Raw genomic sequence first — 21,467 nt, 5'->3', positions numbered from 1 at the left:
TGAGACAAGAAGGAAACAAATTTGTCGATTAAAGACTCTTTTAACCAGCAGCAACAACATGTAGGCTGTGGCAGACTTGTTGTGTTAAGGTAAAATATTTTTACGGCTAGTGAATGCAACTGTGAAGCCATAGTGAAACATTGGCTAAAGCAAGGAGCTCGCTCAGAAAGCAGGAGAGAGAAAATAGTACTTCGATTGTTCCTGTGCTGATCAGAACCCTTCATCCGATTACCTTATCTGTGGTGGGGTTTTTTTCAGCATCTTAACCAACATCCTGGATGTCCACCAGAACATGGGGTACTGCCCACAGTTTGATGCCATCGACGAGCTGCTGACAGGCAGGGAACACCTACACCTGTACGCCCGCCTCCGAGGAGTTCCCGAATACGAGATCAGCCGAGTGAGATGCTTTTTCCATCGCAACAAAATGACCGAAATGCCTTTATGAGAATGACTTGATTGTAATCTCCGATAACTCAGGTTGCAGAGTGGGCCATCCAGAAGCTGGGTCTCTCAGAGTATGCAGGCCACAGTGCTGGCACTTACAGTGGAGGGAACAGGAGGAAACTGTCTACAGCCATCGCCATGATAGGCTGCCCTGCTCTGGTGCTGCTGGTGAGACCAACTAGTGGTTACAAGAGTTGTTATGATAAGATATTAAAAAGAAATGCTCTTGTGACTATGTAAATGTGGTTCTTTTGTTCTTCAGGACGAACCCACCACAGGTATGGACCCTCTTTCCAGACGATTTCTCTGGAACTCCATCATGAGTGTAATTCAGGACCGACGAGCTGTTGTGCTGACCTCACACAGGTAAGCTAGATATACTAGATTAATGTGTGTGCATCAGTGCACAATTGCCATCAAACTGGTGGGATTTTGTCTTCACAGTATGGAAGAATGTGAGGCTCTGTGCACGCGCCTCGCCATTATGGTCAATGGCTCTTTTAAGTGTTTGGGAACAATTCAACATCTCAAATACAAGTTGGTCATTTTACTTTATTTCACATTTCAAATTACAAGTGAATCGAATGGTAACAGTGAGTACAAAAACCCATTCTCCAATTTGTGAAATTGCCGATGCAGATTTGGCGACGGTTACGTGGTGACCATGAAGATCAAGGCGGCTAAGCCAGGCTCTGCTCCAGACCTGAACCCTGCAGAGGCTTTCATGGAGAGCACTTTCCCAGGGTGCATCCAAAGAGAGAAACATTACAATACTCTGCAGTATAAGATCTCTTCCCCCTCCCTGGCTCGGATCTTTCAAATGGTCCTGTCTAATAGAGACATGCTCAACATAGAGGACTACACAGTGTCGCAGACCACTCTCGACCAGGTAAACCTCATAAAAAGACTGCAAATTTCTTCCCTTTTAAAAATATGTACTTGCCATTGAAATTAATTGGAGTTCTAAAGTTGCATACTGTACAGCTGACCATATTTATTTCTGTGTCCCTTCAGGTGTTTGTGAATTTTGCCAAGCAACAGTCAAGAGAAGACGCCGCCATTGTGCTCCACCCAAAAGCTGCCGGAGCACAACAATATATTGATGCCCCATCCACCAAATCTTTGGGGAAGTGAACTGATAATCTAGAATAAGGCTTTTAATGACAGTGGCCTGAATGTTTAAAGGTCCACGAATGTGTGGTCTGCTGGAATGGACCCTAAACCCAACCCTCGTCTGATGGAGACCACCAACAGGTTCATCCAGTTTAAGACGCTAAAAGCGAAAATCACTACAACTGGTGGAGTGCTACAGCTTTTAGGAAACCGAGTCAGTATTCTTAAGCCGCATGTGAAGGAATGCAGTTTTAACGGGGCAGCTTACAGTGACTTAACGATGCATTATGAGGATTTTGCGGTCCTTAAAGATGAATTTTGAAATGTGACTGCACCTGCTCTACTTTGTTCGTCCAGGGTTAGTGCGCTCTCAATTTGGAAAAATTGTAGCGTTCATGTGCCTGCTATATGCTCCACATTCTGCTCACCTTTTAGGCCTTGCAAACTAATTAAAAGTGAGGTTAAAGTCTTGGACGAGGACCGACGCTTTGATGGATGAACTGTCTCAAAAGTTCAATATCAGGTTGTAAAGGGAAGAGACGGTCCGTTGTAAATTCTGCTTCAGATGCCAAGCAAGATGATCTTTTATTGCCTTCTTTAGATCCATAAAGTAAGCACTCAGAGCAGGGTAGTCTCAGCACTTTATTGATGCAGCATCGATCGAAGCGTTGCAATTTCTACCAAGATTTTTTGGCAGTGTGCTCTAGTGCAATACAGCCAATGATTGTTACAAAATCATTTTGCTGCTGCTGAACTTATTGAAATTCCACACGGTGTTGTTTTTTTGTTTAGTTTAGTTGTTTTTTTTTGGGGGGGTGGGGGGGGGGCTCTGTGGGGCTGTGAAAGTTCTCTTTAATCTTTGCGCTTGATCCAATATGTAGGACAAATGTGCTGCAGCTGGTGTCATGAGAAAAAAAATGACACAATATCAAAAAAGTGATGTTTCTCAGAGGAACATGATGTCAAATAAAGTTGAACTTTTCTTTAAGTTTGTTCACTTTCATTCAAATAAACGCATCATACTTTCACTGCTGTTTTAAAAAAGTTTCACATTGTGTACTCCAACCTGAGATCGGACATTATGAGCTATCGCCGTTGTAACTGAAGATCTGACAAGACCGCTTCACATTCATGCCAGAAGTTACTTATCAAACAGTGCAGTTTATATTCAACCTGAAACTTTCCCTGTTGAATAAGTGATAAAACCTTTTTCCCAGAAGAGATTCACTAATGTGTTTGTGTAAAATACAACAACTCTCAGTATTAAGTTGATTTCTGAAGGAGGCAAAAAAAAAAAAAAAACATCACAATGTGACAATTGTCAAATCAGCAAAGAGGATAAAAAGACCAACCAAGCACAGAACAGTTGACAGAGATTATAATGAATCTAATTATATCTGGCTATTAAATCAAACTTAGATTACAAAATAAACAACTTAAATGCCAACATATTTAAAAATAAAAGGCTTCCAGCAAGTTTGATGGCTTATATAGTCACATTATTGTTTCTATCCTACTTATTCAGTAGTACAAAAAATGCATAGTGCTTTACTCAGCAGCGAAAATCTTCTTTGCTCAGAGGTGTCGCTCACATCCCTTACATGATGCTGTATCACAGAATCAGTGGGATAATGGCTACCCGGAGACTGGGGTAGTTCTTGAACTCCTTGCTGTAGGCTCTGTGCTTTCCTCTTGCCCAAATGCTCATCTGTACGAACCCCAATAATGTGTATAATGCCACTGGAAAACAAAACATACACTATCAGACAACAAACCATTCATTATAAAATCAGAAAGGTTATGTAACACGCGGTTCTCACCTGGCAAACACTGGGTCATAATAGAAAAGCTCACCCAGGCCCCAACCTATGAGGAAGGACAGCGGGAAAGTAAATACACAAACATGTCTGATGTACAATATCATGTTGAATAGGGGGTGTGAAATACCTCATATGTGTAATTTGGACAGGATACAAAGAAAAACAGCCATGTGAAAGGGTTCTTCGTAGGTATAGGAAACTTCCTGATCTTGGATCCTGGCAAATAGGTTTGTGTGAAGAAAGAACAGATGAAGCTTGGCATTGACATTTTATGCTAATTATTGATCATTTATCCAAATAATAATTACATGGTAAACCGTACACATGTTATAACCAATAGCCCTGAAAATCTTAGTTCTGATTTGCATTAATCACGATTATTCATTCAATTTTCTATTCTTTTGTCACTGCCAGCAAGAAAACTCCTGAGCAGTTTCTCATTGATTTTGAAACAAGAATGAATTCTACTATGATCCATACCATTTTTACAGGTTTGATTGACCAAAACTAGTACAGATTAATATGCATATCGTGATTAAATTGTGTCCAACAAAAGTACATGGGGTGAAGCTGAGTAACTCACCATCTCCTCTGAGATTATTTAAAGTCCAATGAATGGAGAAGTTGCCCAATTCACACATCTGAAGCACAAGTAACCACATCAGGATGCTGAATTCACAATAAGTACTCATGTGAATGTATGTGTACATACCACAAAAATTATAAGAGCATAGTTGACTTGTAGTTCTCCGTATGCTGTAAAGAGAAATAGCCTGGCATTGACTTGTTGCTGTCAAAGAAATTAATAAACAAAAAACAGCGGTGTGGGTGTAAGTACGTGTGTGAGTGGCTTTGCTGCCTTACATGGAGGCGTATAAAGAGGGTGGTTGATGTAGTAGGCCAACCAAGCTGAAAACCCCCAGTAATAGGCACAATTCTGTAAAAAGGACACAAGCAGATAAATATCTTACCTCATGTTAAAGGGGCACTATGTAAAATTTAAGTCATGCTTCCGTTGTACATTGGGTGGCAGTGTTGAATTTCTTCTTTCTTTTTCTCTTTGGTAGTCACTGTGGTGCTAATGCCACACAGTCGGTATATGGTCTGTACATGTAGACTACGCTACTGTCTCATCACCAAATGAGATTCAGCCAATGTTATATTGACAATCACTCTGGCTGCCTCTTTGGCTAACTCTATATGCTATGTTGTGATGCCAAGATGTATTTCAAGACTGAAGAGGAAAGAAAATGAGACATTTTTGGTAGACGTATCAGCAGTACATAATGTAAGTTAATCAGATTTTTCTGAAGCTACTGTCATGGTTCACATCGTGTTTCTTGTGTTGTTCTGAGTTTCCGACACTGTCTCTGGTTTCGGGCTCCTTGGCTTCCCCTCCTCGCATCTGATTGCCGCTCCCTGTCCTGATGTGTTTCACCTGTGCCCGAGTGTGTGATTGTCTGCACCTGGTAACAGCGGGGTATATACTGGGTGCCTTCTGTGTGTTGTGGTTGTTGGCACACCTGAATTTTTGGGTTCCTGTGTGGCTATCACCTCACTCTGTGTTCCCATGTTTGTACCTTTCAGCATCTCTTTGTGACTCCCCTCTGATTTGTTGTACTTGTAGGGAACCAAAATGAGCTTCCGTTCCACCTACAACAGTGTCTACAACTTGTGTCCTCCTCTGAGCAATTTTAAACAAACAAATGGTTCTTTTACCGCAGGCAAGAGTTTGTGTATGCGTTTGGATTCATTGACAAGATTGGAATCTTATTCTCTCTGTAGAAAATAGAAAAGTGAGGGGCTACACCTATAAAGCACCCAGATCAAGAACTTTTTATTCTTTATTCCTGCTGTGGAGCGCTTTAACTGTGAATTTTAATAATGTAACTGGACACAACAGATTTTACTTGCCTCAAAGAAAACAAACTGATTCAATTTATTTCTCTAAGACATTTTAAGTAAGGGTGCACCCAGAAATAACTTGAGGAGATAGGGTTTATTCTGTCTACATGTTCTTATAAATAAGTGGTTCTAAGTAGTGAAGTGAGCCTTCAGAAAGCTGCAGGAGCAGCAGAAGCATGCAAACTTCAGGGTTTAAGGGAATGAACTACTAACAAAGTCCAGAGCACAAGGAGCCGGGGTTTCTCAATGTGGGTTAAGCTGAGTGAAGAGCTATATATGGAAGCACAGGACCAAAGGGCGTGCATGAGGAGGAAGGTGAAGTTAATATCTGGCTACCATGTCCTCACCTTGAGTATAGTCCTGAGAGGCATGGTCCCGTGGGAGAAACGATGCACAAAGATGGTCTCTATCAGCCTCTTCACATAGTGGAAAGTGTGACAGGCACATGCTAGTCTGAGGAGCGGAACAAAAACAGTCAGGTCAGAGGACATGTGCTACATGGAGCTACAGTTCGAACACAGTGGATGTTGTGTGCAACATCTTTACGTTGGTTTAACAGGAAAACTCACATTTAGAATGAGTGATGGTAAATTATCTATTCACTGGGTTGCTGCAGTCATTTTTAGTCTGAATGACAACATGTAAAGAAAAGCTCAATGTAAAATTAGTAACTATGAGACAGTCACAGCAGCGTCTGATCAGGGTGTGATTTTCTGGGAGGACAGAAGGATTTACCCCCTTCTTGTTTCAACATCCTCCACCTGTTTAGTTACTTCTTACTGCAGACAGAGATAGAATGCATCTCCATTGCTTGTGATGACACACACTTTTTATTTGGTTGGATTATACTATTGTCTGATTTTGTTTCACGTTTGTTTGAATACCTGTAAATCAGTCTTGTAACAACCATAATCTTTCCTGGCATGCACATTTCATTCTCCACTTACGTGACGACGGGGTATGGACTGGAGGTAAACGCATATCTGTTGGAGTAAATGTACGGGACTCGAAAAAAGAAGAGGAGGTAGGTGAGGAGGGGACCGATATATTCAGCAAGAAATACCTGAAAACGGAAGAAATGAAAAAGTTGGAACTATATTATGCATTGTTTGTGTTAAGTGCCAAAGAAAAGGGCAACACTGTAAATCCGGTATCAGCTTCTGAAAGTCAGCCTGAATAAACCCCACTGCACTGACAACACATACCCTGTACTGGGTCAAAAAGCTCCTGCATGTTGTCTGTAGGCAATACCTTTCATGTGCAAAAAAAGTATTTGATGGGGAACAGCTTATTAAGGGCAGCACAATGTTAGAGTTGCACAATTCAGTAATGTGAAAGAAGCGCTACGCCTCACAAACCAGTCACGGAGTCTTATGAACCATTTTTCAATTGTATTTGAATTAGTTTAGCACAGTTGTCTCATGATGAGAAACTCATGGGGTCAAACATTTGTGCACATTTTTCAGGGATAGCAATTTTCTCCCATACTCTAAAAACATGCATTTTTGCTTAACTGCAGTGTCTCGAGTGTACATAGGTGTGACTGTCTTCCTGTGTTTCCCCTGTAATGGACTGGCAACCTGCCCAAGGTGGAACTTGTCTTTTGCCTTCTTACCATGGTCCAACCTAACTGTGGGCCGAGATCTTTGAAGTACATGGTGGCAGTGGTCCCAACAGGTAGATTCTGCAAGATTTCATCATCTCTGAGTGATTTTCCCTCTTAAAAAAAAAGAAGGATAAAATGTTTACATCCGCCACAACTTCAGCATTCTGTTAAACCATTCAATAATTGTTCTGGATTTTAGTTCTTGTAGAACAGTTATTTATATTTTCCAGGGTCATCACCTGCCTCCACGTCACCCAATCCCCTGGCTCCTCCATTATAACACCAGCTATCTCCATATCCTCCCTGACTATGTCCATCAATCTTCTCCGAGGTCGTCCTCTTCTCCTCCTGAATGGCATCTTGACATCTAGTTTTATGTTCCTTTCTCACAAGTTTTCGTCCCCTTACGGTTCCTTGTGTTTCTGATTTTGGTTTTGCTACCCATGTTATTGTGTCAGGTCATGTTGATTATTCTATCATGATTTTGTTTCCACGCGTCCGATGTATTCATATGGAGGTCTGTGTTCTAGTCCATGTCATTTTACGCTGCATGTGTGTTTTCATGTACATTTTCATGAATTGTGTTTTGTTACCTTGAATTTTCAATAAACAGCACTCCTATTTTGAGTCTGCTGGTTTGTTTGGGTGCTATGTCCACGCTCCCTACCACAGCTTTATCTCCAAACCATACTAATCCAACGTCTGTAGCTTCATCTCTAAACTGCTCTACGTCAACCTTTGATTCTGTCCATCCTGGTCACTTCCAGTAGAAACCTTGGCACCTTCATCCCTGCTTCCTCCGGCTCTGCCTCCTGTCTTCTAGACGGCGCCACTGTCTCCGAACCATCCATCACAGCAGGTCTTCCAACTGTCTCGTAAACCTTCCCCTTCATTCTCGCTGCTATCGACTGCAAATAAACTATGTGCATTTAAACTCATCAGGCAGTGAGCATCGTGGTTTAAACAGATCTTTCAGGTTTTCAGTTCAAGTTCGCCATTCCAGGGAACTAACAGGGGCAGAGTAACATGTAATATGCTCCAGTAATTGGATGGCATTTTTAGATTCTCCTCTGGGGGAACCGACCTAAATTGCTTCAAACAATTTTTTTTCTCCCTTTTTTCTGTGGTTTTCAGTAGTGAAGTAGATCTCTGAGTCCAATCAGAGCTAAAGCCCTGCAATATCATAAATCACAGTTTGAATTTACTGCTTTAATTTAGAAGAAAGGAATGAAGCAATGATGCAAGTGAACCCGAGTTTACATCCATTGACGGTTGTGGAGCAACTGTGTAGATCCAATAGCGACATTCACATTATAAATCAGAACATTCATCACACAATAGGAATAACTGTTCTCTCACCTCTTTTTGTTTTGCCTCAGGGACTCTTAGGCTGTTTTCATGGTTCCCTTTTTTTTGTCAGTTTGATTGAAATGTCTCAAATTAAGAGATCAGTTTGTCCCTTTTACATGAACACTGAATATTGTGGCTTTATACGCAAGAATATCATCCAAATTGACTCAATCCCACAATGCTTTGCAGTGGGAAGTTGGCTGTTGGTGAGATGCATGCATGATCCCACCACATCCAGCTTTACCAGGTATCCCAGCAGTAATCAAGATCGATTTGTTAAGTTTACTAATCAAGTTTGTATATCTTCTTTTTTTAAAATTCAGCACCAAATATGATCTGGAAAAGATGAGCATGGAGCACTTTTTTGTGTGCAGAAAACATAATTTGCTATTCAAGACAGTCACACAAACTCTGATAGTTGAAAACATTTCACTGTGCCATTCACATGGACTCTGAATAGAAGGTAAACCAGGTTACCCAACATTTTCCGAGCTGATTTTAATTTGAATATAATTAGGCAATTCTCAGAAGTGAATGATCAACATTTAATCTGATCACGATCCATGTAATTGCAGACGAGATTAGAGTGTTAATAGTGAGTCTGCACCTCAATGATAGATTGACATTTAGCAGCATCAAACATTGAATAGTTCTCCTCCGCGGCACTGGAGGGCCAGGTTGCATCACGCAATGCTAATTCCGTTGATGAAATGCATACAGCTACAGTAAATACTGTAATTAAAACTCAGCTACTTACTGGGATCAAGCTTCAGGGCCTGTCTTGCTGGATACCAGTGAGGATCTGAGGAAATAACACACACACACACACACACACACACACACACACACACACACACACACACACACACACACACACACGCACACACACGAACACACACAGAAAGAGCATTGGATTGAACTGGCGTAGCACTCACAGTTTCTGGCTCCGGGCCGATAATAATTGATCACAATGGAATAACGTGGAGCTCTGCTGCTCTGATGGATGCTGGTGGCCCCGGGCTTGGCAAACATTTGGTAACATTTCTGACCAGAAATGCTCTGATGACAGAACCACCGCAGGCATCAGAGGAATCAGTAAGAAGTGGTCATAAAAGGACATTTCTCATTCGTTTGAAGACGATTCACTCAGAAGCAGAGCAGTTGTGTTCCTGTTTAAGTGCTATATGAGTTTTAATTTGCAGTCAAAGTGCAATAACAGACACAAAACAATCACTATGATGCTAAATCAAATTGATGGTGAAATAATAAGCTCGACTTTTCGAAATAGGCATCGTGACAACATAATACTGCATAACAGAGTATTTCAAATAAACCAAACAGATTTAATTGGATGCAGCATTATTAAATTAAAAACACTCACATGATTTGTGGAAAAGGTTTTTTATGTCTCCTATTGTTGAGTGTGGCTCCACCTGAATACAACACAAACATAAAGTAATTCAACTTGATGTAAAACTATTACAGTCAAATGTTCAGACTCGTAGGCCTTTATGCCAAGTTTGAGTGGAAATCACAACCACCATACTAAATGTAATAATGCCAAAAAGATACCAACTTGAGCATTGTATTTATCGCAAATGAATAAATACGATGCCTGTGTGCAATAACAACTTCTGATAAGTCAAACTCACAAAACCTGCAAAGACTTTTATTTCTAGGTAATGCAGTCCGATGTATGTAGTATTACAACATTACAGTTTTTACATTTTTGCAATCACTTTTTAGATGCTACTCCTTAACGTAATAACTTTTAGATTATTGGCAAAATGTTATTATGATAAAGCCTCAAATATTCTGTTAAAGTATTGGCAAGTTATTGCATTTTTGGCTTTATTACATTTAAAATTTCTAAAATAATTGGCCATTATTATTGATCATGCCAGCATGTTAACATACCTTATCTAAAAAACAAAGCTGCTCTCTTGTCTTGGCGTTGAGAACCTCCACCTGAAGTGAAAAAACATCATCCACCTTTTACATTTTGGATCATCTAACAGAGTTAGAAAGAGAAAACAAACTTTATTCTCAAATACAATTTGTGAATATGACTTTTAATGTATTTCTCAAGTGTAAGTCAAAGTACAACTACTTTTGAAGAAATGTGTTTCTAACTGCCTGCATTTAATTGCATTACCAACAGAAGGTGTTTTATTTATCATCTGTAAAATACAGAATTCACATTCTGTACAATTCTTCAAAAATCATGATGGCAATGTGTTTTGTACATTATTGCAGATATGAAATAGGTATTTTATCTGTTCCCATTCTTAACCTTTTCGCTTAAAAGACTCAGAGCAGAGCGAAAGGTTTAGATATTAATTCAAATTGTGGATGTAATCAGCAGTAACTTATCTTTTTGCAAGTCAGATACATAGCGTGATTAGTTAAATTACAAAATTAATTAGTAAAATTGCTTAATGGAAAAATTTATTCATGACAGTACAAGGACTATTTTCAGTGATGAGTATTTGCAATTACTGACTTCCACCTCTGTGACTCAATATCCTGATTCTGAACAGTGAGCATTTATGTCACATACACAAACAATGTGGACCTTTAACTTCTTTCTGCATCGTATAGACAGCATGTACACAATCTTGTCTGCATACATACATTTAGATAAAGGCCAATCTGATGGGCTGTTTAGCTATCTAACAAACAACACGTCCCTGTTTTCCTTTTTAGGTGCATTATTCTGTCTGAATAAGGAGTTTGCATCATTTATTTCTTTAAAAAAATCCAGACAATTGTGTTGGTATCTTGTGGACATTTTTTCATCCTAATTAGACCATGTCACTGGTGATGTACAACATATGCAAGGAGGATTGTGGGTGGGCCCACAATTTGCCCTGAAAGCACTCCGTACTGCGCTGCTCAGCAGAGCTGTCTGAACTAAATTGGTTCCTTTACTGGACAGTGTAATAACCCCCTAATGGATACCTAAAGATGTGCTGAGTGCACAGCCGGGAGGTAGAGAATGAGAATGAGGGGCAAGCTCTACATATATACAATCTGCTGTGAAAAAAACTATGTTTTAAGTCACAATGTGTGCCCTATCCAACTCACCAGTACAGTGAGACCACAGTCCTTCCCTGTTCTGCAAATAAAACATCATCTCATCTTGCAGCTCAGTGCGTATTGATGCTTCACAGTGCATTCTGACGTCTCAGCAAAGGGCACCCAGGGAGGCCGGTTTGTTTTGCTTTCCATCTGCCGACCTTCCCAGCTGCTTTCTTGTATCACATGTTGATGCATTTGCATGTTGGAGAATGGCATCGGGGGTGTCATTAGTGCTGCCTGCTGTAAAACAGTGTGCACTCGGTTGTGCTCTGCTCTTGGAAATGTGATCATCGGTCTGCCCGGTCCTCTCCGGGGGATACAGGGCTCTGCTGACACCACAGGTCATACACAACACGTACGATCTTGTGGGTCTGAGGGACACTATGGCACAAAAGCCCGTTCAAGACCAGAATTCAACGTATGTTAACAGGAAAACTATGCACACTGCTTGTATAGACCGGTGAATCACTTTTGTATTAAAAATAATTGTCAGTGTGCCAAAATTGTAAGCATTTCACCCCAAAACAATTATTTCACATAGATCCCCCCAAAAAGGCTTATCTAATTACATTTAATATGATATTGGGTCAACTTAGAGTGCTCTCAGTGAAATCAGATTTCACTGATTCTTCATATTTACAAACTGAGCTTTTTTAAAAAGGCACTTATTCTATTATATTTCACATAGAATTTTTGCCATAGAATTTTTGTTCCCTCCGTCATATCCTACTTTAATAACCCAAGTAAATGATATAAACTTGGGGAGTCTCTTCACCATAATGGCTTCTCATAATGTGAAAGCTGATGAATGTATGGCTGATATTGAACTGCAGAATCGTTACTTCAGACACTGCTATTGAAGCCTATTTGCTGCATATGGCTGCTCAGCGTACAGCATTGTCATTCTACATTCACAGTGACTCAGACTTGACAGCTTTTCTCTTTCAGTCAGGAAAAGTGCTCAAGCAGCCACTCAGCTGGTTCTTTTCATGCTGCCGCTCATGACTTTGCCTCATTTTTTTCCCATCACACATTTACTTGGCGCACAACGAGCAAAGAAAACAACCTAATTGTTTTCATGTTAGAAAACTGAAACCTGGAAACTGTAATGATGATGAAGCTGTGGGTGCCTAAACGCTAGATTGAGTTTCCTTATGCACAGAAAATGTGTACAGATAGTTTCAAAAGTGAAGTTTGTTAACGTCTCTTGACATCAGTGTTTAGACATCAGGCATTTATTTGGATTCTTGAAGTCTGAATTTAAGGGTGAAGCCCTTCAATATTTATCCCATCAACATCTTCATAGTTGCTTAAGTGCTGATCTCCAGGCAGTAAAGTTCAGCAAGTTAGGAAGTATACTAATTGCAAGAAATTTTTTTAAATAAAACTGGTGGAGGAGTTCTCTTTTTCTTTGTATTATAGGTTTTTTTTATTAGTTAACTTGTCTGAGTGGCTAAACATGAGTTATTTATTTTTAATATGTGAGATTATCACTGGAAAATCTAAAGGATGAGGAATCTCTCCATTGTAGTTTGACAAACCAGGGGCCCCCAAACAGCATCTTGTCCAAGGCCCCCACAAAGCTAGAAACAGCCCTGCTCCAATGTCAAAGTATATTCTCATGTTTTGTAGGAGTATGTCAAAAAAGAGACCCTAAAAAATTGTAATAAATAAAAATTATTATAATATCAATTAACACACTTAAAATGGCAAACCAAAAGAGCGAAAACAACTAAAACAGCTCAATCCAGGAAAGTAAGCTAAGAAATAAAACAACTAAACAACAAAAAAGTACAATACTTGTCAACAGACCAAATTTTGAGTTTGAAAAAAAAAAAGACATTCTTTTGGTCGAAAAGGTTGCAGACTTCTGACCTCGGATAACCCCATTTCGATTCTCATTCAAAAAAGCACTTGACCTCAATAATATATATGAAATACAATGTACGCCATTCAGTTTGCTCAAAGAGGAATAGTTATGTAACTAAAGAGTAACTATAACCACACACGGACATTCAGATAGACTCCTCATAGGTTATCAAACATGCTTTTTTAAAATAATAAAATAACAGTAGGAGTAGGGGGTAACCACTCCTGAGAGCATGGCACACCGCCTGCAGCATGCTGTAATTAGCCTGAGTTCATAAGTCTTCTGCACTTAGAGAAAATTGCTTGTCTCGTCCTCCATTAGTGTTCATCAGGCCTTATGAAACAAGACTGAAGCCAACAGCTCAATGATGTCTGGCAAGGAAAGTTTGGCTCTAGAAACTTTTCTATGTAAAAATACAAGGAAGAAGAATTAATTCTAACTCATGCAGAACATTTATAAAAGTGTATTCAAGTGGCAGTCAGACCGTTTCCAGACTTACCTCAAAGAAGGTGGCTCGGCTCATGGTTGTAGCTCACAGTTATGACGTCCTGTACATAGGGTGAGAGTATGACCTTAACCATCAGTACGAAGCACCACACATCCACCCGTTCCTCTCAGATTGGAACTGCTCTCCATTCAAGGACAGTCCCTGCACTGACCCCTTATTCTCTCCAGTCTCCTTCCCTCTCTCTCTCTCTCTCTCTCTCTCTCTCTCTCTCTCTCTCTCTCTCTCTCTCTCTCTCTCTCTCTCTCTCTCTCTCTCTCTCTCCTAATTCGAGACAGTGCCAGGACACAGAATCACCAGAGGCTCTCCCTGCACATGGACTGACTCTTGCTCTTTCTTTTTCATGCTGCTTCCTCACATTTTCAACTCTCACAACTTGGCTCACGTAAGCAGATACCTGCCGGGCTCCTGCACAGCTGAATGGAGAAAGCAATCCAGTAACAGCAGAGTGGGAAACAACAACTAAGTAAAGTGCTTCATGCTAAGATTCACAAGTGAAACGTGCTATAAATACTGATGCATCAGGAACATATAACAAAATGCCTTTCTATTAATGCAATGCACCAAATGACAGCAGGAGACTTATGAGTGGACGTTGGTTGAAAGCTGCAGATCTTAGTTGTGTCAGCAGAAGATGAACCCACAACGGGCAGGACTGAGCACCGAAATACCCCTCTCCAGTACACAACTATGGGGTCAAACTGTACTGCACACGCATGAAAGTTAAAGAAACAGGTTCTTTAACAGTCAAATACTCTTTTCCGTTCTGATTTCTGTCTCTGTTGTTTTATTGTTTTTGCCACAGTAAGTAAATTTTACTGATTGTCCGGCTCTTGCTCTGATGTAATAAACGTGATGGGAGTAAATTGACTTTTATTCACAAAGACAGCAGCTTATTATGTTTGAAGCTTGCAGTTTGGTTCATACCTATTTCAACTGAGTAAAAGAAGAGGAGAAACGTTTCAGCACTTTGTGTGGTTACAATCCTTGCAGTGATTGTGATTCATTATAGAACAATCAGACAGACAGACACCTTCAGTCGCCTCAATAATCTAAAATCAATCAGTTTCTGGGACGACATTACCGTGTGCAGGTTTCTTAAAATTTGTGTTTTTTATTGTTACAATTTTTGATAAATTAACAGTCATCAGTGACACTTTTAAAAAGACGTATTGTTCTCAGACCTGTTGAAATATGAGAAAATATGCTATAAACATTAACAATGGTGAGTACACAGACGTCTGTATGGACAGATGACAAAGATGTATTGTTATTATGGTTGACTCTACCGAGCCCCAGGAAAATATGGACTGGGAGTCTTGACACTCTGGAGGCAAACATTGTTATTTACTCTCAACTTGCGCATGTGTAGAATTATTTACAACGGCTGTGGTGCCCTTTCAGCAGCAGTGTTTCAGAAAAGCTGCATGTTCTCATGTTTCCATGGAGGCAGAGTTAAAGCGTTTTTCAAAAAGTTGTGTTTTCAGTGGCCCCAAGCCCTGCGGTCCTGTAAATGCCCAAAACGCAATGAAAGTTTTCCATTTTCACTTCAAAATGTCGGGTAAGTGAGGCCTGAGTCCCCCACGAGTGACTCTGAATTTCCTGTTGGTGTGGATGTGACCATCTGAAGAAAGTCCCCACCACTGAGAGGTTTATATTGGGTTAAAGGGATTTTTTCCCTCCCTTTGCACCTCTTAGCTGCTTGTTCCTATGGAATATTTGGGTTTTTCTCTGTAAAACTGCCATGTGGTGGCTTCCTTGTAATTTGATTTATATAGAAAAAAATGGCATTAGAATAGTTCACATTAATAGTAAATAAAAGGAAAAAACTACAAGTAAGAGATAAATGGATTCAAATGCTTAAATTGCCACTTTAACATTTAAATTGCTGTAAGAAGTTTTGGGTTTGCAGCAGTCACTGGATGCAAGATGAATCAGTCTTTTCTAAATGAGTCTCTGCAAAGAACATCTGACACTACTATGAGTATTTATTTTATATAAACCTATAATTGTTGTTTACAAATACTGTGTACAGTATTTCAAGTGGTTATTGCTTAGTGGCAGTGCTTTCTTTGGAGGGAGCGGCTGCCTCTTGTCAAATATTGAAAGAATGCTAGATTTATTGCCCTGGGGCTTTGGGGGGGTACCCACACAACTTACTGCACATTTTGTTTATTTTGGTTGTCGCTCTGCAAGGCGGTGCACAGCTCATTTTTACTAAATCATCAGGCTCATGTATTTCCAGAGAAGCTGAGTGAGCACATATAACCACAAAACATATATTAGAGAAAATAATATCATCATAAAACCACATATTATCAATGTGAGAGAAAAACGATGTGGGCATTACCTGTTTGGCATTCCTTTGTTGTATTATTGTGCCTTTGAGGTTCTGTTTGATTATTGTAAACCTGAGAACTAATAAAGTAGCAATAGCATGTTCAGCAACACTGTGTTATTCCCTTTAAACTTTTAATTGGATGAAAATGTGCTTGTGCATCTAACAATACACTGTTCAATACAGTTTCCTTATAAGTACCGGTCCGTGGACCATTTGGTCGCAGAGGTAATGATGACTTTTATTTTGAAAATATACATTCACTTCACATTTCCGTTAGTCTGCATCGAGCTTAATTTTGAAAAAAATCGCTTCACTTCCTCAGCGTTTCAATCCTCGGTCATTTTTATTGGTTTTCATGCATCGTTAAGGCTCGTTAAGGCCTTTGCATACACTGTTGTGCTTAAAAAGCGGTCCGTGGTGTATAAAGGTTTCTGAACTACGTCTGCACGCAGATCCGGAAAACCAAGGTCCGGATAATCGAGGTATGAACAGAACCTCTGACGTCACTGTTTTGGGTCCAGTTAACGTGTGGCTTTGATATGTAACGTTGATGTGTGACATCACTGGCATCGAACCTTTCATCTTCAGCTCTTTCAAAATAAGTAGATACAGAGCGATAGCGACAGAGAAAGACGGACAGAAATCTTTCACAGCCGAAAAAGATGGAGAGAGAGAGAGATATAAATATGGAGCCAGAGAGAGAGAGAGAGACGGACGGAGAAAGCGAGACAGATAGACAGATAGAGAGAGAGACAGATACAGAGAGAGAAAGCCCTGAAAAGGAAAACAACATGTCAGTAGCGGAAGCCAGCAACAAGGAGGCAGAAGTTCCTGTGTCCTCATCTGGAAGGCTGAAGAAGTAAGTGTACCTACAGATCATTGTGTGAAACGACCTGGCTGTTTTTACAATCCAAAACACCTGATTTTTATTGTCTGTCTCAAATCTTTGCATCACTCTTTTCAGTGAAGAGCAGCAGCCAAAGGGATGTCCAGACACCATCTCTGACATGCCTATAGAATACTGGCATATTAAAAAAATGATAAAGAACCTTAAGGTATGACAATGTCACCCTGCACACGCCACTATTTCCCCCCCTGTGGTGGATAATCTGAACAGATTCATTCATTCATTCATTCATTTATTTGCTGTGGGCTAAACAAGACAATTTTGTCCCCTTTTCCTTCTTTTCCTCTTCCCCTTTAATTCACTTATGTTTAATGTAATTAATTGTTTTCTTCTTTTTATTTTTTCCAGAGAGCCAACGAGACAGCCTCACTGCTCTATCTCGTGCACATATTGGACTTCAATTTGAACCAGGAGATGTGCCAAAAGGCCCTCCTGGACGAAGGCGGCGTTCAGATTCTCTGTAACCTGCTGGACATGAATCATACTGGATGCAAAGTGAGTGGCCATGTCAAAGCTGGACCTGGATGGCCTTGCAGGCATGAACCGAGCCAGCCGTGTGTGCCGGCCAGTGCTTTAGAGACACAGAGTTGCAATTCATCTCCAGTTTACTTTTTAACCTGCTTTTATTACTGCTTTTTGTCCAGTCTGCTGTCAGTGAATGTACCTGAGTTTAGATGGAAGCTTCCACTTGACTCACTGGTTTTCTCATTTGTTTATCACATGATGATTGAATTTTTTTTGTCATCAGATCGGCTCTATGAAAATCCTGAAGGAAATCTGCAACAATGAGCAAATCCACCAGACCATGCTTAATATGGGAGCCCTGCAGACCATTGTGAATTTGCTAGACTCACCAGTTAAGGACCTGAAGGCTTTGGCTGCACAGATCATCGGCAGCATGGCCAAGTGCCACAGAACTCTGAGTACTGTGTGGCAGTACGGCGGCATTGTGAAACTGGTGAAGCTGCTGGACAGCGTCCCTCAGTTAGCAAACGATAGAGGTAACGAAAAAGATATAGAGGTGGCTTGCTGTGCAGCTCAGGCGCTGTGGAGCTGCAGCGTAACCGCAGAGAACCAGGAGGGGATCTATAGTGTCCGGGGCATTCCTCTGCTGGGACGCTTACTTGAGTCTTCACACGTGGACTTGCTCATTCCTGTGCTGGAAACGATGCAGAAGTGTGCTTCTGAGGTGAGGGCCTGCCAGTCCATACCTAAACTGTCAAAGCTAGTTTGTAGGAATCACTCCAGTTCAATTCAAGGTTATTTCTATAGCGGCAAATACAACAGTCATTTCAAGGCACTTTTATAAAGAAAGTCCTGAGAGCATCGTTCAAGGGACAACAGTCCTCAGAGCCACTAAAAGCTCAACTTTGTGATAAAAAAACCCCCCAAATTAATGCACAGCTTCTGGTGTCTCTCACAGGAAAGCTCCAGGCTCGCCATCCAGACGGAAGGCGTGATCAAGAATTTGGTCAAACACCTCAAGAGTGACAACAATGATCTGCAGATGCTCTGCGCCGACATCATCTTCAAGGTGCCTATTTTAAAAGGTCCATACTCAAACCTGTTTGCAGCAGAAGCCATAGTAATCTCTATGTGTGTGTGTGTGTGTGTGTGTGTGTGTGTGTGTGTGTTTCAGTGTTCAGAGGACAAGCAAACACGTGACTGGGTGCGTCACTACAATGGTCTGCAACATCTGGTGTCACTGCTGGACAAAACACACAACAAGCAGCTTCTGGCCGCCGCTGTCGGAGCCATTTGGAAGTGTTCCCTCAGCATGGAGAATTTGATCCAGTAAGATGAGAATCACTTGATAATTTTGCACTTTTGCTCCTTAAAGTCAATTTCCGGGTTTCACTGCTTGGATTTGAACTGACCGGACTCGATTGATGATTTTCATTTTAACGTCTCAACATTATTTATTAGCTTTCCTTATCCACTACGCCACCTTGTGGCAACTTGTCATTGACGCTTCTGCCTGTATTACACCCAAAGTCTCCAGGAGTTCTTGTCTTTGGAGACACTGCTCAGTCTGCTGACCGATCAGCCTGAAGAGGTGCTGGTGAACGTGACGGGAGCTGTGGCAGAGTTTCTCCAGCTACCTACCAACAGGGCCGCCATCCACAAGTGCGGAGGCATCAAGCTGCTGATTAGCCTGTTCAGCTCTGAAAACGAGGTTTGTAGAATCCTAACAGTCATCCTATTTTGATTTAAAATAATACCTTTTGAGACAAATTCATGAACGTCCTTTTTGTCGTTTAACCAGGTGATGCTTGTGAACATAACAAAGTCGGTCGGGATGTGTGCAATCGATGAAGCAAACATAGAGTGAGTTTTTGTCTCTTCCATCCGTCCATCTTGTATATCTGCTTCACCCAGGGTCAGCAGAAGCCGAAGCCTACTGAGATGACCATGATTTGCAGAACAAGACCCCGTTTACTCAACGCTTCATGACATGACACTGTGTGAGATTTAAAGATTTTGCTTTTTTCCTCTCTATCTTCAGAATCATCAACCAGTTCCATGTAGTGAGACAGCTGTGGTCGCTGCTGAAGCACCCTAATGTAGCTGTTAAAGCCAGTGCAGCTTGGGCCCTTTGCCCGTGCATGGAGAATGCAAAAGTGCGATATTTTTTTTTCATTTGCTTGAAAATACATTTGTCTTCTTGCCTGTGTGAGTGGACGCTCAGGCTCCGTCTCCGTGTAAATGGGGGGGGTGCTACTAAGGCGCATGTGCAACACGACAAATAGTTAACTTTGTCTTCCTCTGCAGGAATTGAAGGAGATGCGCTTAATTAATTTTGGAGTGGAAATTATGATTAATTTACTAAATTCACCAGACCATGAGGTGGTGGTAAGCATCTGCGCCGTCGTCACTAAATTTGCCAAGGACAGGGACAACCTGGCACTTCTCAGCCACCACGGCATTGTCCCGCTGCTCATCAAGCTGAAGAACACAGTAAGAGCAGCTCTCTTTTATAGACAAACGATGACTTTTACTATTCACAAACACGGTCACTGCTGCATAAATCCAGCTAACAAGTAGAACTTTAGATACTGCCAAGGTTCTCATGCAAAGCTGGGTGTAAAGGCCGGTCTCTAGTAACCTCTAACATCCTGCCCTCTCCTTTCCGCAGACTGACAGCAGGCTGCGCTGCCACCTTGCTGAGGCCATCAGCCAGTGCTCCATGTCTGACACAAACAGGGCGGATTTCGGCGAGGCTGTGGCCCCACTAGTTGGATACCTCAAGTCTAAAGATAGGATGGTCCAACACTCCGCAGTCATGGCCCTGTTCCAATTGTCCAAGAATGCCAGAAATTGCATCACCATGTACGAGAATGGGTTGGTCAAGGTCAGTACTACTGTTTAGTTTCTATCTGTTGTTTTAGGCCTCGTTTACACTGCAACAATTCAAGTGAAAATGCGTCATTTTTGCATTTTTGTTTCGGAAATGTTTCATGTTTACACGGCAAAGTTTTGAAAGCAATGTCCAGCTGCTGTTTTTATATTCCCCAGGCACTTTATTCACAGCTCTTTGAAAAGTCTTTTATAAGTTCAGATTTACATAACCAAAACATGTCTGCTTCCCACAGCCACTGATCAACTTCATGGGCTCCGACGACGAGGAGGTCCAGGACGCTGCGGCCCACTGCGTGCGCAACATCCGAATGCTGGCGCGGGCCAACAGGTCAGGACGGACCCAAGCGCAGACTTCCAAGTCTCCATGAAACAGCGTTTTTTTTGTGTTTTTTATTGAAAAGGTCCAGGTAATGCATGTAGGGAGGGAGAGGGGGTTGCGAGGGAGAGCGGGAGGGAGCGAGAGGGAGGGGGGGAAAGGGAGAGAGATAGAGGGGAGGTTGGGTGGGTTAGGGAGCCCCCTCTCACTCTCCCCCATCACTCCCTCCCTCCCAACCCCTCCCAAGGGGAGGGAGAGTGAGAGGAAGAGGGAGGGATTCGGTGGGTTAGGGAGCCCCCTCTCTCCCTCCCCTGTGGGGTATGGAAGAAGGGAGGGAGAGAGGGATGGAGGGGTTGGGAGGGACGAGGGGGGGAGAGTGAGAGGAAGGGAGGAGTTTGGGTGGGTTAGGGAGCCCCCTCTCTGCCTCCCCTGGGGGGTTGGGAAGAAGGCAGGGAGGTAGGGATGGGGGGGTTGGGAGGGAGTAGGGGAGGGAGAGTCAGAGGAAGGGGGGGGTTGGGTGGGTTAGGGAGCCCCCTCTCTTCCTCCCCCTTCTCTCCCCCATCACTCCCTCCCTCCCTCCCAACCCCTCCCAAGGGGCGGGAGAGTGAGAGGAAGAGGGGGGATTGGGTAGGTTAGGGAGCCCCCTCTCACCCTCCCCCTCTCTCCCCCATCACTCCCTCCCTCCCAACCCCTCCCAAGGGGAGGGAGAGTGAGAGGAAGAGGGGGGGATTCGGTGGGTTAGGGAGCCCCCTCTCTCCCTCCCCTGTGGGGTATGGAAGAAGGGAGGGAGAGAGGGATGGAGGGGTTGGGAAGAAGGGAGGTAGGTAGGGATGGGGGGGTTGGGAG

At 41.9% G+C, this 21,467-nt stretch overlaps 3 protein-coding genes across 3 annotated transcripts in view; 2 read left to right on the top strand and 1 right to left on the bottom strand.

Moving 5' to 3' along the window:
- Positions 1-2,846, top strand: part of abca4a (ATP-binding cassette, sub-family A (ABC1), member 4a) — a 34,793-nt gene extending 31,947 nt beyond the window's left edge. The window contains exons 45-50 of the mRNA XM_080489462.1: positions 259-400; positions 481-615; positions 710-813; positions 892-984; positions 1,087-1,336; positions 1,462-2,846. Coding sequence (XP_080345588.1) covers positions 259-400; positions 481-615; positions 710-813; positions 892-984; positions 1,087-1,336; positions 1,462-1,581 — 844 coding nt within the window. The 3' untranslated portion in view covers positions 1,582-2,846. The remainder of the gene's footprint in view (positions 1-258; positions 401-480; positions 616-709; positions 814-891; positions 985-1,086; positions 1,337-1,461) is intronic.
- Positions 2,191-13,879, bottom strand: tecrl2a (trans-2,3-enoyl-CoA reductase-like 2a). The gene is made up of 13 exons (XM_080489461.1): positions 13,692-13,879; positions 10,159-10,209; positions 9,623-9,674; positions 8,999-9,043; positions 6,901-7,004; positions 6,233-6,348; positions 5,633-5,738; positions 4,245-4,317; positions 4,093-4,136; positions 3,964-4,021; positions 3,508-3,596; positions 3,381-3,426; positions 2,191-3,300 (listed from the first exon to the last, which is right to left on the bottom strand). The coding sequence occupies exons 1-13, from the start codon at positions 13,713-13,715 to the stop codon at positions 3,173-3,175; spliced, it is 936 nt and encodes a 311-aa protein (XP_080345587.1). The 5' UTR covers positions 13,716-13,879; the 3' UTR covers positions 2,191-3,172.
- A 2,950-nt stretch (positions 13,880-16,829) lies between these two features.
- LOC308125928 (outer dynein arm-docking complex subunit 2-like) lies at positions 16,830-20,673 on the top strand (the record flags this gene model as incomplete). The annotated part of the gene is made up of 12 exons (XM_080489969.1): positions 16,830-16,897; positions 17,003-17,093; positions 17,294-17,440; positions 17,694-18,134; positions 18,369-18,479; positions 18,585-18,739; positions 18,941-19,121; positions 19,212-19,273; positions 19,452-19,566; positions 19,718-19,903; positions 20,082-20,297; positions 20,539-20,673. The coding sequence occupies 12 exons, from the start codon at positions 16,830-16,832 to the stop codon at positions 20,671-20,673; spliced, it is 1,908 nt and encodes a 635-aa protein (XP_080346095.1).
- Between the last annotated feature and the right edge of the window lie 794 nt (positions 20,674-21,467).

The sequence above is a fragment of the Lipophrys pholis genome, assembly GCF_963383615.2.
Source record: "Lipophrys pholis genome assembly, chromosome: 20".
In the NCBI taxonomy this organism is placed as follows: domain Eukaryota; kingdom Metazoa; phylum Chordata; class Actinopteri; order Blenniiformes; family Blenniidae; genus Lipophrys; species Lipophrys pholis.
The sequence above is the reverse complement of the archived record's forward strand: the minus strand, read 5'-3'. Positions and strand labels throughout refer to the sequence as shown.